The following is a 15,762-nucleotide window of genomic DNA, read 5'->3' as shown; positions in this document are numbered from 1 at the left end:
AACAGGTAAATGACTTGCATGCTGCAAACTATAAAATACTAATGAAGGAAATTAAAGCAGACAAAACAAATAAATGGAAAGATATTCTATGTTCAAGAACTTAGGAAATTAATACTATGAAAATGTCCGTATTATTCAAAGCAATCTACAGAGTCAATGCAATCTCTATCAAAATCACAGCGGCACTTTTTACAAAAATATAAGAAATAATCCTAAAATTCATATAGAACTATGGCCAGGTGCGGTGGCTCACGCCTGTAATCCAAGCACTTTGGGAGGCCAAGGCGGGCAGATCACGAGGTCAGGAGATCGAGACCATCCTGGCAAAACACGGTGAAACCCCGTCTCTATTAAAAATACAAAAAATTAGCCAGGCGTGGTGGTGGGCGCCTGTAGTCCCAGCTACTCGGGAGGCTGAGGCAGGAGAATGGCATGAACCTGGGAGGCGGAGCTTGCAGTGAGCCAAGATCGCGCCACTGCACTCTAGCCTGGGCCACACAGCGAGACTCCATCTCAAAAAAAAAAAAAAAAAATCATATAGAACTATAAAGACCCAAAAGAGCCAAAGCAATTTTGAGCGAGAATATCAAAGCTGGCAGTATCACACTTCCTGATTTCAAAGTGTATTACAAAGGTATGGTAATCAAAACAGTATGGTACTGGCATGAAATAGACACAAAACAAAAGGACTAGAATACAAAGCCCAGCAATAAACTCACACATATACAATCAACTGATCTTTGACAAGTGTGTCAAGAATACATAATGGAGAAAAGACGCTCTCTTCAGTAAATAGTGCTAGGAAATCTGTACATCCAAATGCAAAAGAATGAAACTGGATGCTTATCTTATGCCATAAATAAAAATAAACTCAAAATTGACTAAAGACTCAAGGTAAATTTACTCAGTTTTACCTGAAATTGTAAAACTCCTAGAAGAAAACATAGGGGAAAATGTTCTTGACATTATCTTGCCAACGATTTCCTGGGTATCACACCAAAAGTGCAGGCAAGAAAAGCAAAAATAGACCAGTGGGACTACATCAAACCAAAACACTTGTGCACACCAAAAGAAACAACCAACAAAACGAAAAGGCAACTTATGGAATGGGAAAATATTTGCAAACTATGTATCTGAGAAGGGGTTAATATCCAAAAAATGTAAGGAACTCCTACAATTCAAGAGCCAAAAAAACTAATTACCCAATAAAAAATGGGCAAAAGAGCTGAACAGACATTTTTTCCAAAGAGAACATAAAAATGGCCATTAGGTACATGAAAAGGTGCTCAATATCACTAATCACCAGGAAAATGCAAATCAACAACATAATATGATCTCACATATATCAGGATGACCATTAAAGAAAAAAAAAATCGACAAGCAATGTCCAGGATGTGGAGAAAAGGGAACTGTTGTACAATGTTGGTCAGAATATGAATTAGTGCAGCCACTATGGAAACAGTATGGAGGTTCCTCAAAAACTAAAAATAGGCCACCAGCTCACACCTGTAATCCCAGCATTTTGGGAGGCCGAGGTGGGCGGATCACGAGATCAGAAGTTCAAGACCAGCCTGGCCAACATGGTGAAACCCCATCTCTACTAAAAACATAAAATTTAGCTGGGTGTGGTGGTGGGCGCCTGTACTCCCAGCTACTCAGGAGGCTGAGGCAGGAAAATTGCTTGAAACCAGGAGGCAGAGGTTGCAGTGAGCTGAGGTCATGCCACTGCATTCCAGCCTGGGCAACAGAGGAAGACTCCATCTCAGGAAAAAATAAAAATAAAAATAAAAGTAAAAGTAAAACGACCATAATCTAGTAATTCCACTACTGGATATATATCCAAAAGAATTAAAATCATGATCTTGAAGAGAGATAGGGACTTCCATATTTATTGCAGCTTTATTCTTAATAGCCAAGTCATGTCTAAATGTCCATCAAGGAATGACTGGATAAAGAAAATGTGGCGCACACACACACACACGAATATTACTCAGCCTTAAAATAGAAGGAAATTCTGCTATTTGCTATAGACTACCTGAATGAAACTGGAGTATATTATATAAATGAAATAGGCCACATGGAGAACAAATACATGATTCCACTTACATGAGGAACTGAAAACAATAAAACTCATAGAAACAGAGAATAGAATGGTGGTTGCTAGGTGCAGAGTGGGGAAATGGTGAGGTAGTAATTCATATCAGTTATGCAAGATGAAAAAGTCCTAGAGATCTACTGAACAACATAGTGCTTATAGTTAATTCTGTATTGTATACTTAAAAATTTGTTAAGACAGTAGTTCTTAGGTTGTATTATAAAAATATGAAATAATAAAGACGGCAGAAAAAAACTTTTTGAGGCATTGGATATGTTTATGACAGATTGCAGTGGTGGTGTCAGAGGTGTATACTTATCTCTAAACTCATTAAATTGTATACATTACATATGTATAGTTTTTTTATATCAATCATACCTTAATAAGGAAGCTAAAATTCATTTAAAACTGAATTTTTCAGTTTTCCTTTTATTGATTTCCAATTTCACTCGATTGTGGTGTGAGAACACAGTTTTATGAGTTCTAGCTTTGTACGGAGACTTGTTCTGTGGCCTGACATGTGGTCTATCCTGGAGAATATTCTATGTACATTTGAGAAGAGTACAGATTCTGTTTTTACTGAGTGCAGTTTTCTTTCCATGCTTGTTCGGTGTAGTTTACAGCAGTGGTGTCCAATCTTTTGGCTTCCCTGGGCCACACTGGAAGAAGAATTGTCTTGGGCCACACATAAAATACACTGACAATAATGACAGCTGATGAGCTTTAAAAAAAAAAGAAAACACATACAAAAAAATCTCATGTTTTAATAAAGTTTACAAATTTGTGTTGTGTCACATTCAAAGCCATCCTGAGCCACATGCAGTCCATGTTCCATGGGTTAGATAATCTTGGTTTAAAGTGTTGTTCAAGCCCTTTATTTCCTTACTGATCTTCTGTATGGTTGTTCTATCCATTATTAAAAAGAGAGCATTGAATTCTTTAACTATTATAGTAGGACTGTATCTCCTTGTAATTTTTGCTCCAAAATATTTGGGGCTTTGATATTTGATCCGTATTTTTTATAGCGGTTACATGTTCTTGATGGATTAACCCCAATATTTACTGTCCTTCAACATCTCTGATATCAATTTTTTTTTTTTTTTTTTTTTTTTTTTTTGAGACAGAGTCTTGCTCTGTCGCCCAGGCTGGAGTGCAGTGGCCGGATCTCAGCTCACTGCAAGCTCTGCCTCCCGGGTTCACGCCATTCTCCTGCCTCAGCCTCCCGAGCAGCTGGGACTACAGGCGCCTGCCACCTCGACCGGCTAGTTTTTTGTGTTTTTTAGTAGAGATAGGGTTGCACTGGGGTAGCCAGGATGGTCTTGATCTCCTGACCTCGTGATCCGCCCACCTCGGCCTCCCAAAGTGCTTGGATTACAGGCTTGAGCCACCGCGCCCTGCCTATCAATTTTTGACTTAAAGTTTATTTGGTCTGCTATCTGTATAGCTATCCAGCTAGGTTTAATATTTGCATGAAATACCTTTTCACATCCTTTTATTATACTTTCCAGCCTATTTGTGTCTTTAGCTCTAAAGGAAGTCTTTTATAAACATCATATAGTGAAATCATAGTTTTAAAAAATTATTCCTCCAGTAAGTGCCTTTTAATGGAGAATTTAATCCACTTCAGAGTCAGATAAAAGTAACTAGTGATAAAAGAACTACTTTTACCATTTTGCTACTTATTTTTTATATGCCTATCTTTTTTGTTTTGTAATTATTCCCTTACTTCCTTCTTTGTGTGTATAAGTTTGTGTGTGTGTATCATTTCGGTTCCCTTCTTTACATTTTTGCTATTTTCTTAATGGTTGCCCTGGGGATTAAAATTTACATCAGAAGCTGGTAATAATTAAGTTCCAATTGATGCTAAGTTAGCTTCAATTGCATAACAACTTCTGTTTCTATATAGCTCTGGCTGGTTCTTTTCATACCGTCAAAAATCACTTCTCTATGCATTTTATAGCCAGTAACAGATTTACAATTATTGTTTTATACATGCCTTTTAAATCATATTTAAAAAGTTTTTAAAAAACCAGTAATATTGGCTTTTATATTTATACCTATGTAGGTATTTTACCTGTATTAATTTGTTCTTACGGCATTAAGGTACTGCTGGTGTCCTTTTATTTCAACCTAAAAGACTTTAAGATTTCATGCAGGTAAGTCCACTAATGCAAACTCCCTCAGCTCTTGTTTATCTGGGGATCTCAATTTCACTGTCAATTCTGAAGGATAATTTGCCTGATATTGAATTCCTGCTGGATAGTTCTTCCTTTCAAACTTTGAATATGTCATTCCACTAATTTCTAGCCTCCACAGTTTCTGATGAGAATCTGGCTGTTAATCTTTTTGAGGATCACTGTACACGACAAATCATTTCTGTGTTGCTACTACCATGATTCTTTTTCCTTCCACAGTTCGATTATGTGTATTGCTCTGGATCTCTATAAGTTTATCACAATTAAAGTTCACTGAGTTTCCTAGGTATACAGATTCATGCTCTTTATATATTTTGGAGGTTTCAGTTCTTATTTCTTCAAATATTCTTTCTGCCTTTTGCTTTCTCTTTTTCTTCAAAAATTTTTATTAAGCATACATGCCTATGCTTCATGGTGTCCCAAAGCTTTCTTACATTTTATTTTTCTTCACTTTCTTCTGCTCAGATTAAATAATTTCAATTAACCTAAAGTTTAAGTTAGCTAATTCTGTATTCTGTCAATCTACTCTTGAAACTTTATAGCTGAAATTTTCATATTATACTTTTCAGCTGCAAAACTTCTATTTCACTTCTTTTTAATAATTTCTATGTCTTTACTGATACTCATTGAAACACTGTTGTCCTACTTTCCTTTAGTTCTTTGTCCACCATTTACTTCAGCTGTCTGAGCATGGTTAAGATAGTTGATTTAAAGTAGTTTTTAGTAAGTGCAGTGTCTGAACTTCCTCAGAAACATCATTATTAAGCCAGTAATCATGCTTCAAATTGCCCAACCTGGAGGAATCCTCACACAGCTGTAGTACAGTTGGCCTGCTCCCAAGCAGCCAATGCGGATTCTTTATAACAGAGAAAAACTGTATGTGTCTTCAGTAAGAGAATGCTCCAATGAGAAAGCAAAAACTCAAGTTATCTCTGTTTACCAGCCTAAAAACGAAATGAAGACATACAGTATACAAATATACAAATTTGCAAAACAGAATATCACAACAAAATATTCACTAAACATTTTCTAAAATTAAGTTATGATTTTTATGATTTTTCTTCCATTGAAGAGAATGAACAGTAGTTCCTGATGGAGACAGTGAGTGATGGTGGACTGGAACTCCTTAGTCCCTAAGCATCACTGTGTGACATTTTATCATAAAATATATATATATCATGTGATGCTTCCTACAAAAGAAATGTAGTATTTAACAAGTAGTATAATCAGAATTTGGCTCCTGCCTCTCTGATGACAGGAAGTTCTGCTCATAGGTCTTAGCTACATTATAGCCATCTTTTGGCTATTATTATTATTATTATTATTATTATTATTATTATTATTTTGAGATGGAGGCTCGCTCTGTCACCCAGGCTGGAGTGCAGTGGCACAATCTCGGCTCACTGCAACTTCTGCCTCCCTGGTTCACGCCATTCTCCTGCTTCAGCCTCCCGAGTAGCTGGGACTACAGGCGCCTGCCACCATGCCCCACTAATTTTTTTGTATTTTTAGTAGAGATGGCGTTTCACCATGTTAGCTAGGATGGTCTTGATCTCCTGACCTCGTGATCCACTTGCCTTGGCCTCCGAAAGTGCTGGGATTACAGGCGTGAGCTATCGTGCCCAGCTGGCTATTATTTTTTAATTATTATTATTATCTTTTTGAAACGGAGTTTTGCTCTTGTTGCCTAGGCTAAAGTGCAATGGCACGATCTTGGCTCACTGCAACCGCCACCTCCCGGGTTCAAGTGATTCTCCAGCCACAGCCTCTCGAGTAGCTGGGATGACAGGCATGTGCCACTATGCCCAGCTAATTCTGTATTTTTAGTAGAGACAGGGTTTCACCATGTTGGTCAGGCTGGTCTTGAACTCCTGACCTCAGGTGATCCACCTGCCTCAGCCTCCCAAAGTGCTGGGATTACAGGTGTGAGCCACTGCACCTGGCCCCTTTTGGTTATTACTAAAGAGTCAAAAAAATAACAGATGCTGGTGAGGTTGTGCAGAAAAAGGAACACTTACACACTGTTGGTGGGCGTATAAATTAGCTCAACCATCCTGGAAGACGGTGTGGTGATTCCTCAAAGATCTAAAAACAGAACTACCATTCGACCCAGCAATCCCATCATGCATGCACGAACATACACATACGTGCACATGTTCACTGTAGCACTATTCACAATAGTGAAGACATGGAATCAACCTAAATGCCCACCAATGGTGGACTGAATAAAGAAAATGTGGTACACACACACATACACCCCGTGGTGTATACTATGTAGCCATAAAAAAAAAAAAGAGATGATGTCCTCTGCAGGAACATGGATAGAGCTGGAGCCCATTATCTTTAGCAAACTAACATAGGAACAGAAAACCAAATGGTGCATGTTCTCACAAGAGGGAGCTAAATGATGAGAACACATGGACACATAGACGGAAACAACACACACTGAGGTCTATCACGGGTGGAGGCTGGCGGGAGGGAGAGGATCAGGAAAAGTAACTAATGGGTACTAGGTTTAATATCTGGATGATGAAATAATCTGTACAACAAACCCCCATGACACAAGTTTAGCTATGTAACAAACCTACCCCTGGACTTAAAAGTTAAATTAAGAAAAATAATAAATTATAGACATTTTTATCTAAACACCCACTGCATGAGAATTCCTAAATGAACAGTAGAGTCTTCATGAGATGGATACACTGTGAAGAATTTAAAGAACCTCCTGCTGTTAAGACAATTATGTTGATTTAATATTTTAAAACCAATTATGAAAAAAGACTACCTTCTCCATCCCCAATGTCTACTTCTGAACTTCCCATTCTATTCCAAATTAATATTTTACAGCCAGAAACACAGACTCAATTGTTTAGCTACAAATGTATTATAAACTCAAGCTAAGCAAGTTTCCCCCATCAGTCTTCTTTTCCAACGTTTTCCAGGTATTTGTGCACATTAATGTATCACTTACATATGCAGCTTCTTTAATCCTGGTTTATAAAGAGCTGAAAGGGCATCCAAATGAAGTCTCCAGTCACTACCACCCAACCTCACTGACACCATGGAGCCTGCCCCTCATATCCAATCCATGACTAGGCATCAAACCCTTCCCAGAACAATCACCTAAATGGAGCCTTTTCCAAAGTTCCATGTTACTGGGTCACAGTGAGATGGAATCTAGGTGGAGATGGAATTGACGGAAAGCCCTGGGTGTGAATATACATGTTAGTCAGGACACTTCAGAGTCAGATAAAATTAGCAAGTCCAAAATATGGCATTTCAGGAAGGAGAGGACAAAACAATCAACCAAGAATATAACTTTTACCTGAGAAAGAGCCATTCCCTCCTCTTCTTTCTTTCCTCTTCCTCTGAGTTTCTTTCTCAGGTAAGATCAGTCTGTATGTCAAAAATATGTTGTTTAATGCTTAAAATCAATACAGGCCCTTCCTTTACCCCACACACACACACACACAGGAAGAGGCTTGATATAGAAATAAGATGGTCCTTAGCTTCCAACTGCAACAAGAGTGAAAATAAACTCATGAAAAAATAAACTCCTAAACAGAGACTAAGAAGTGAGTTATTCCACCTATGTCTTCAAAAAGTTCTCCCTTCTTGCTGAAACCCAACATTCTGCATCAATTGCATTGTCCTCTGTCCACCTGACGCTCAGCCAAGAAAAACTGCTGTGTCCAAGTTCACAGCCTCTCCCTGGGTAGCCAGCATCCAAAGACCGTCAGTCAATGCAGGATAATAAAAGCCTAAAATTGGAACAGGTGAAGAGCCACCATAGCTCCAGAAATCCCTGCTGTAGCCATACTACGTAGTTTAGATATTTGTCCCACAGGCAGAGGGAAAGCATAAAAGGATTTAATGCCAGGAGATGACATAATAAAACTTAAGACTTACTCCTGATGCAGAGATAGTGAGAAAGAATAAAAAGCTGAGAGAAGCAGCTCTATCTCTAAGCCTACGCCCCCACCCCTTTCCTAGTAATTTCCGTCATTTTTGGAGGTCTGAGAGTCATTTAAGACTAACTGTAACTGGGCACCCTCTCTCAAAAAATTGCCAAATGCAGACACATGCTCAATCCTGAACATCATTTTCGGGGTTCCATCGGCTCAGATTCAGAATTTCTGGTACCGGTGGGCACACTGAGCCTCAGAGAGAGGAGACATTTCACCAAGTTACCTGGAAAAGGTCTGAGTTGAGTGAGCAGAACTCAGTTGTAAATGAATTCTGAAATGGTGGCCTGAATAGGACAGTAGGAAAGGTTTATCCTTATTTCCAGATTACCATTCACATTCCTGAGTTGAAGCTTGTATTTCATGGGTTTAATCAATCCCAAGGATTTAATTCCTCTTTTCCAGAAAAATATTCAAAAATATGAAATTACAAATAGCTATTACTCTTGGAAAGCATGAAAAGGGGTCAGCTGTGGAGATTAGTGCTGAGTTATCTTTTCATTATGAACAGATGGGCCCTGTTGGAACAAAATTCCACACCAATACAGGCCATTCTTCAACATCTTGCAGAGAAAGGACAAAGGGGACCTGGGGAAACATCTACTTAGTGGGAGGCTTTTAAACGACATAAGGGAGTAAAGAAACTGAATAGAGCTGAGCCTTGACCAACACCAGTGATAGGGGCACTAACCGCCCCCCGCCCCCAGTCAAAAACCCAGGTACAACTTTCAATTCCCCAAAAACTTAACTACTGATAGCCCATTGTTGACCAGAAGTCTTACTGAAAACATAAACCGTTGATAAACACATATTTTGTATGTTACATGTATTATATACTGTATTCTTACAATAAAGTAAGCTAGAGAAATGATACTGTTAATAAGAAAATCATAAAGAAGGGAAAATATATTTACCATTCACTAAGAGGAAGTGGATCATCACAGTTCTTCATCTTCCTAGCATCCTCCCTGAGGTCATATTGTGTGGGCTGCAGTGGAGAAGAGAAGGGGTTCATTTTGCTGTCTCAGGAGTGACAGGGGTAGAAGAAAATCCCCTGTATAGTTGGACCTGCACAGCTCAAACTGGTGTTGTTCAAGGTCAACTGTATTAAACTAACTGGTTAAATCAGATTTTAAGGGCTAAAAGATTATCAACACCCTTCGAGTGAAACACTGTGAAATCAGGTACTAGACATAAAAGAATAGTTCCAATATATGATAAAAAGTAGAAAGCATTTAGGCCAGGCGTGATGGCTCACGCCTGTAACCCCAGTGCTTTAGGAGGAGGAGACAGATGACCCGAGGTCAGGAGTTCGAGACCAGCCTGGCTAACAAGGTGACAATCCCGTCTCTACTAAAAATACAAAAAATTCGCCAGGCATGGTGGCGCGTGCCTGTAATCCCAGCCACTCGGGAGGCTGAGGCAGGAGAATCGCTTGAACCCTGCAGGTGGAGGTTGCAGTGAGCCGAGATCGAGCCACTGCACTCCAGCCTGGGCGACAAAGTGACACTCCATCTCAAAAAAAAAGAAAAGAAAAGAAAAACAAAGCATTTAAAACTCATAAGCTGAACAATACATTTAAGAGAAAATAATTTGAAAAAATTTTTTTAAATCCAATAAACTCTGGAATTACATTTAAGACAAGTTGTATATACATCAAATTTAGAAAATGACACAAGCCACACACAAAAAAGGAGGGAATAATATTGTTAATGTCTTGTTTTTAAAGCAGCATATAGTGTCACAGTTTCTTCCCATTTCTTGACTCTCCTCAAGATCAGAGAAAGGGAAGAGGGTAAGCTGGAATCAACTGAGCTAAGTCAGTTAACCCTCTGGCTGAATAAGGGTCACTTCAGATGTAATAATTAGAAAACGCAGAAAACTCACACCCTAGTTTTGCAATGTTCATTCTCTTCTGCATAAACAGTGAAACAAATTTTAAATTAATTACAGAGCCATGCATCAGTACTTCACAACTTAATGTTCCATATTAAATCAACTCCAAACTCACTTGGATTTGGGTCCCCGTCAATCTCTCTCTCCCACCTACTGTTTCTTTCCTTTTCTTTCTCCCATTTCGGGGTTTCCCTGTCCATTTCTACTCATTTTGCTTCCCTTCCCCTCCTTCTCTGACAGTGTTTGGCCTCATCTTGGTAGCATCCTTTTTTTCAGTCCCGGCTATTCTTTCTGATTGCTCTCTAATTTCGCGCATTTCTCCCTCTTTCTCCTCCATTTCTGCTTCCCCTCTGTTCTCCCTGGACGAGGGCGAAGGGTGTGTATCCGCCCCGAATGAGGGCTTTACCAGGGGGAGCGAAGAGGGAGTCAGAGGAGAGTTTTAAGCAGAGAAACGACGCGGTGGGCGGTCGGTGGCCACACTGACCGAAGGCAAAAAAGTAGGGGCCAGTACCCACTTCAGAACGATTTTAATTCGAAATGGACGCAGACCTCCAGACCCTCTCGGAGCTACGAGACTGGAAACGTCTAGGGGCCACGCTGCGAGAGGAATGAGCAGGTTCGGGGTTTTAACCTATAGGGCGACCCCAAAACCCGACAGTGGAACGTGGGAACCTGGGGCCTGCGAGGCGCAGGCTTGAACCCGAAAGACGAAGACTGACTCACCCGAGAGTGCCAGAAGCCCCGCGAGATCCGCTTCCGGGTCGGCAGGAACCTGCGCGTACGCGAGTGCACTGGGGAGGCGCAAGGGGCAAGGGCAGGGGCAGGGCGCCGACCAATGTGGGGATGGGCGGGCAAATGGCGGGGATGGGCGGGGACAAAGACGGGATGGGCGGGGATAATGGCGGTGGGCGGGGACAATGGCGGGGCGGGGAGGGGGCGGGGCCTAGGAGTTGGACTACAGGACCTCCCCTCCGCGCGTCCCAGCTAATTTTTTGGGTCGGTTTGTCGTCCAGCAGTACTCGATTCTTCACTTTTGGATTCCCTTGAATCTCTTTGGTGTCCTTTGAAGCCTAGCTAAGCAAAAAATTAGAGACCCGTAGGTCCCTTATATTGGAATCGGAGCTTAAGTTGGAAAAGGTTTGCTTGAAAACGTTTTTGCGAGCGATGGAGGCGCGTCCTGCGATGAGGCGGGAGGAGCGCTGGGACCTGGTGGATGGGAGAGGGCGACGGTACAGGTGGGCGCTTGGATCCAGGAACTTCTGAGATCTGGACGATTAGAATTTTTATTTAATTAAGCGAAAGCTGGAGTTGTCTGCGTAGGTGATGGAAACTAGAATGAGATGCATTTTTGTGCCTGTGCGGACTGTAAAATTTTATATTGACTTTCACTGGAACATAATTTTTGTTTCTGTTCCCCAGTCACCCAGGAGGCAAAGATGCATCGTGGGCTGAGTTCCAGAGAATTTATGGGGTCAGACCCTGGGCTATGGGGGTGGAAGGCTGAGGCTTGGCTTTAAAAGAACAAAAATTTCTGCTTGTATCGATATAAATTTATTTTCCTTTCTTTAGTTTATTATTCTAATGCACGCTTCTTGAGATAAATTACAAATCCAAGTACTGGATTTATTGGAGTTGGTATCGTGTTTTGCCTAAGTTATTAATTACTAATATAATATAGTTATTATTATTTTTGTTATTATTTTGAGATGGAGTCTCTCTCTGTTTCCCAGGCTGGATTGTGATGGCGCGATCTCGGCTCACGACAACCTGCGCCTCCTGGGTCAAGCGATTTTCCTGCCTCAGCCTCCCGAGTATCTGGGACTGCAGGCGTATGCCACCATGCCTGGCTAATTTTTGCATTTTTAGTAGAGACGGGGTTTCATCGTGTTAGCCAGGTTGATCTGGGACTCCTGAGCTCATGTGATCCGCCCACCTGGGCCTCACGAAGTGCTGGGGTTATAGGCGTGAGCCACTGCTCCTGGCCTTTAGTTTGTAAAGTCTTTATTCTCAGTTATTCGGAAGAGTATTTTTAACATAATATGTGTTTGGCAGTGCTCCTGGACAACTGAATTGATTTCTCCTGGGCCCGGAGAGGAAACTCGCTGACTGGAGGCTCCTCAAGAGAAGAGGAGCCCATATGGTGGTATCCGAGTAAACCAAGGCCTATCCACTGCTTCTTTGAGTCTCTGTTTTCGTAACTGGGAATTACATCTGATAATAGGTGAAGGGTGAAAAAATGAGAGTGCATTTTAGCATAAAAATACATATAGATGTTATTTACATATAAACATACACATATAAAAATTCTGTTTATTTTACATATAAAATACATATATGTATTTATTTATTTATTTATTTATTTATTTATTTATTTATTTTTTGAGATGGAGTCTCACTCTGTCGCCAGGCTGTAGTGCAGTGGTGCGATCTTGGTCACTGCAGCCTCCACCTACTGCAACCTCCGCCTATTGGGTTCAAGCGATTCTCCTGCCTCAGCCTCCCAAATAGTTGGGATTATAGGTGCGCGCCACCACGCCCAGCTAATTTTTTGTTGTTGTTGTTTTGTGGTGTTTTTTTTTGAGACAGAGGCCCGCTCTGTTGCCAGGCTGGAGTGCAGTGGCACCATCTCGACTCACCGCAACCTTTCCCTCCTGGATTCAAGGGATTCCCTTGCCTTAGCATCCTGAGTAGCTAGGATTACAGGCATGTGCCCCCACACCCGGCTAACTTTGTATTTTTAGTAGAGACGGGGTTTCACCATATTGGTCAGGCTGGTCTCAAACTCCCGACCTCATGATCCACCCGCCTCGGCCTCCCAAAGTTCTGGGATTACAGGCGTGAGCCACTGCGCCCGGCCTTAAGAAATGTTTTTAAAGTGTATGGGCACAGTTCTTGGTGGTGGAATATATAAACTGTAGGTTGGAGAGTCTCATTCCCCTGGACGGGGACATAGCCACATGTAAGGCTGTCAGGAGGGAGGTTTGAGGACATCATGGCTCCCAGTGTAGGAATATGGGAAAGACATTTGTCCTTTGATTTTCTGCTGAGAGCTTCAAAATGCACATGCCCCAAGATTATGTCACTTTTTTTTCATGGTGAAATGGAATTTATTTCTGGATGTGTATTTTAATGTTCTAATGCTGCAATTTCGGGGGTGAAGAAAATAAAATTCAGAAGTAGAAAATGAAAGTTTTCCTTTCCTGACCCCTCCATTCTGGTAAATAATTGAGATGGCCAGGGTTAAAAGTTTAAGGAAATGTGTTCCTAAACTTGAAAAATTTTAAATTTTCACTCTGCTTAATAACTCATACTGGGAACAATTTTGTACAATAAGTAAATACTGTGGATGGTAATATGTTCTCATTGATTATTCCTTGTTTCATACTAGTTTTGTATCAACATATCCCTTCATTAGTTCGAGTTGTATCTTTCCAGACCATTTAATATGTATTTAAGGTATAGGATGGTACATGTAGTCACAGCGCACTGTTAATTCTGTACTCATATTTTACATAAACCCCACCAATTGATTTTCTTAATCACAAGTACTTTCTGGGGATATTTTCTAATTTTAAAGAATATGAATGTACTAGACTTTAATAGTTTCCTCATTTTAGACTTTCAATGTTGTTCTATTTATTTATTTATTTTTTGAGACAGAGTCTCGCTCTGTCACCCAGCAGTGGCACGATCTCAATTCACTGCGACATCCACCTCCTGGGTTCAAGCAATCCTCCTGCCTCAGCTTCTCGAGTAGCTGGGATTACAGGTGTGTGCCACAATGCCTGGCTAGTTTTTGTATTTTTGGTAGAGACAGGGTTTCACCATGTTGGCCAGGCTGATCATGAACTTCTGACCTGAAGTGATCTGCCCTCCTTGGCCTCCCAAAGTCCTGGGATTACAAGTGTGAGCCACTGTACCCAGGCCCTATTGCTTCATTTTTAGATATTAGGTAGAATGTACAATTCTATCAGCGTACTTCTCGAATTTTGAATGTGTGTGTGTTATCTGGATGTCTCTGAAAAGTGGCATTGATGGCTCGTAGGCTGTACTAGTTATATCTTTCTGCATAAAAAATTACCCCAAAACTGAGTGGCTTAAAATTATTATCTTCTTATAACAACAGATGCTGGCGAGGATGTGGAGAAACAGGAACGCTTTTACACTGTTGGTGGGAGTGTAATTAGTTCAACCACTGTGGAAGACAGTGTGGCGATTCCTCAAGGATCTAGAACCAGAAACAGCACTTGACCCAGCAATTCCATTACTGGATATACACCCAAAGGGTTATAAATCATTCTACTATAAAGACACATGCACACGGATGTTTGTTGCAGCACTATTTACAATAGCAAAGACTTGGAACCAACCCAAATGCCCATCAATGATAGACTGGGTAAAGAATTTGTGGTACCTATACACCATGGAATACTATAAAGCTGTAAAATACAATATGAGCTCATGTCCCTCGCAGGAACATGGTTGAAGCTGGAAAGCATCATTCTAAGCAAATTAACACATGAACAGAAAATCAAACACCACATGTTCTCACTCATGAGTAGGAGTTGAACAATGAGAACACATGGACACAGGGAGGAGAACATCACACACAGGGGCCTGTCAGTGGGTGAGGGGAAAGGGGAAGAAGAGGATTAGGACAAATACCTAATACATGCGGGGCTTAAGGGTGATTGGTGCAGCAAACCACCATGGCACATGTATTCCTATGTAACAAACCTGCACGTTCTGCACATGTATCCCAGAACTTAAAGGAAAATAATTTTTTAAAACCTACAGTCTTCTCTTATCCTACAGTTTCTGATGGTCAACAAAGCTGGGACCAACTTAACAGGGTGGTTCTAGCTCACCTTTGAGGAGGTGGTGGTCACACTGTCGGTCACCCTGCAGTCATCTGAACACTTGACTTTGGGGCCTCAGTTTTCTTCTGAAGATTAGCATTATGGTAAAACAATGGACATCTTAAGGAAGACTACATAATCACCTGTGGAAATAGCATGCTCAGGGTTAAAATAACATAAATGTAAGAAAATGCAGCGGTTCATTGAAGTATTTTATTAAAAATACATTTCAAGTATCTAACCAATAAATATATACCCACTAATAATTTATTTGTTCTTATATTCTGATGTGTAATCACTAATAATTAACACTCTAATAGAGTATGATTTCTAAGTTTATTTGCTAATGAGAAATAATTTACAAGGGTAAAAAACTATTTTCCCAGTTAATATGGTCTTCTTATTTAATTTTAAATATGTTGAACCACATTCTCTTATTTGCATGTCTTGTATTCTAAATAAAACTTTCTCAGGCATGCTGAATATTTAAGTTACTATTTATTTTTTGAATTTATTTTTACATTTAGTTCTATTTATTTACTTATTTATTTTGAGACCAGGTTATCTTATTTATTTTGAGACCAGGTTATGAGACTGACTATTTTTTGTATTTTTGGTAGAGATGGGGTTTCACTGTGTTGCCAAAGCTGGTCTCAAACTCCTGGCCTCAAGCAATCCACTCACCTCATCCTCCCAAAGTGCTGGGATGACAGGTGTGAGTCACTGCACCTGGCCTGCTATTTTATTTTATA

At 40.3% G+C, this 15,762-nt stretch overlaps 1 protein-coding gene across 2 annotated transcripts in view; it reads right to left on the bottom strand.

Annotated features, from left to right (window-relative positions):
* Positions 1 to 10,987, bottom strand: part of ZNF677 (zinc finger protein 677) — a 35,688-nt gene extending 24,701 nt beyond the window's left edge. Inside the window, exons 1-3 of one of the 2 annotated variants that reach the window (XM_007997876.3) lie at positions 10,875 to 10,987; positions 9,170 to 9,243; positions 7,616 to 7,686 (exon numbers count right to left, since the gene is read on the bottom strand). In XM_007997876.3, the coding sequence (XP_007996067.3) occupies positions 7,616 to 7,630 (15 nt within the window). In that variant the 5' untranslated portion in view covers positions 7,631 to 7,686; positions 9,170 to 9,243; positions 10,875 to 10,987. Of the gene's footprint in view, positions 1 to 7,615; positions 7,687 to 9,169; positions 9,244 to 10,266; positions 10,851 to 10,874 lie in introns of those variants that run through there. The other variant, XM_007997877.3, reaches the window with a different exon arrangement.
* Between the last annotated feature and the right edge of the window lie 4,775 nt (positions 10,988 to 15,762).

This window comes from Chlorocebus sabaeus, chromosome 6, assembly GCF_047675955.1.
Source record: "Chlorocebus sabaeus isolate Y175 chromosome 6, mChlSab1.0.hap1, whole genome shotgun sequence".
NCBI classification, from domain to species: domain Eukaryota; kingdom Metazoa; phylum Chordata; class Mammalia; order Primates; family Cercopithecidae; genus Chlorocebus; species Chlorocebus sabaeus.
This window is presented reverse-complemented; position numbering and strand designations above follow the sequence as displayed.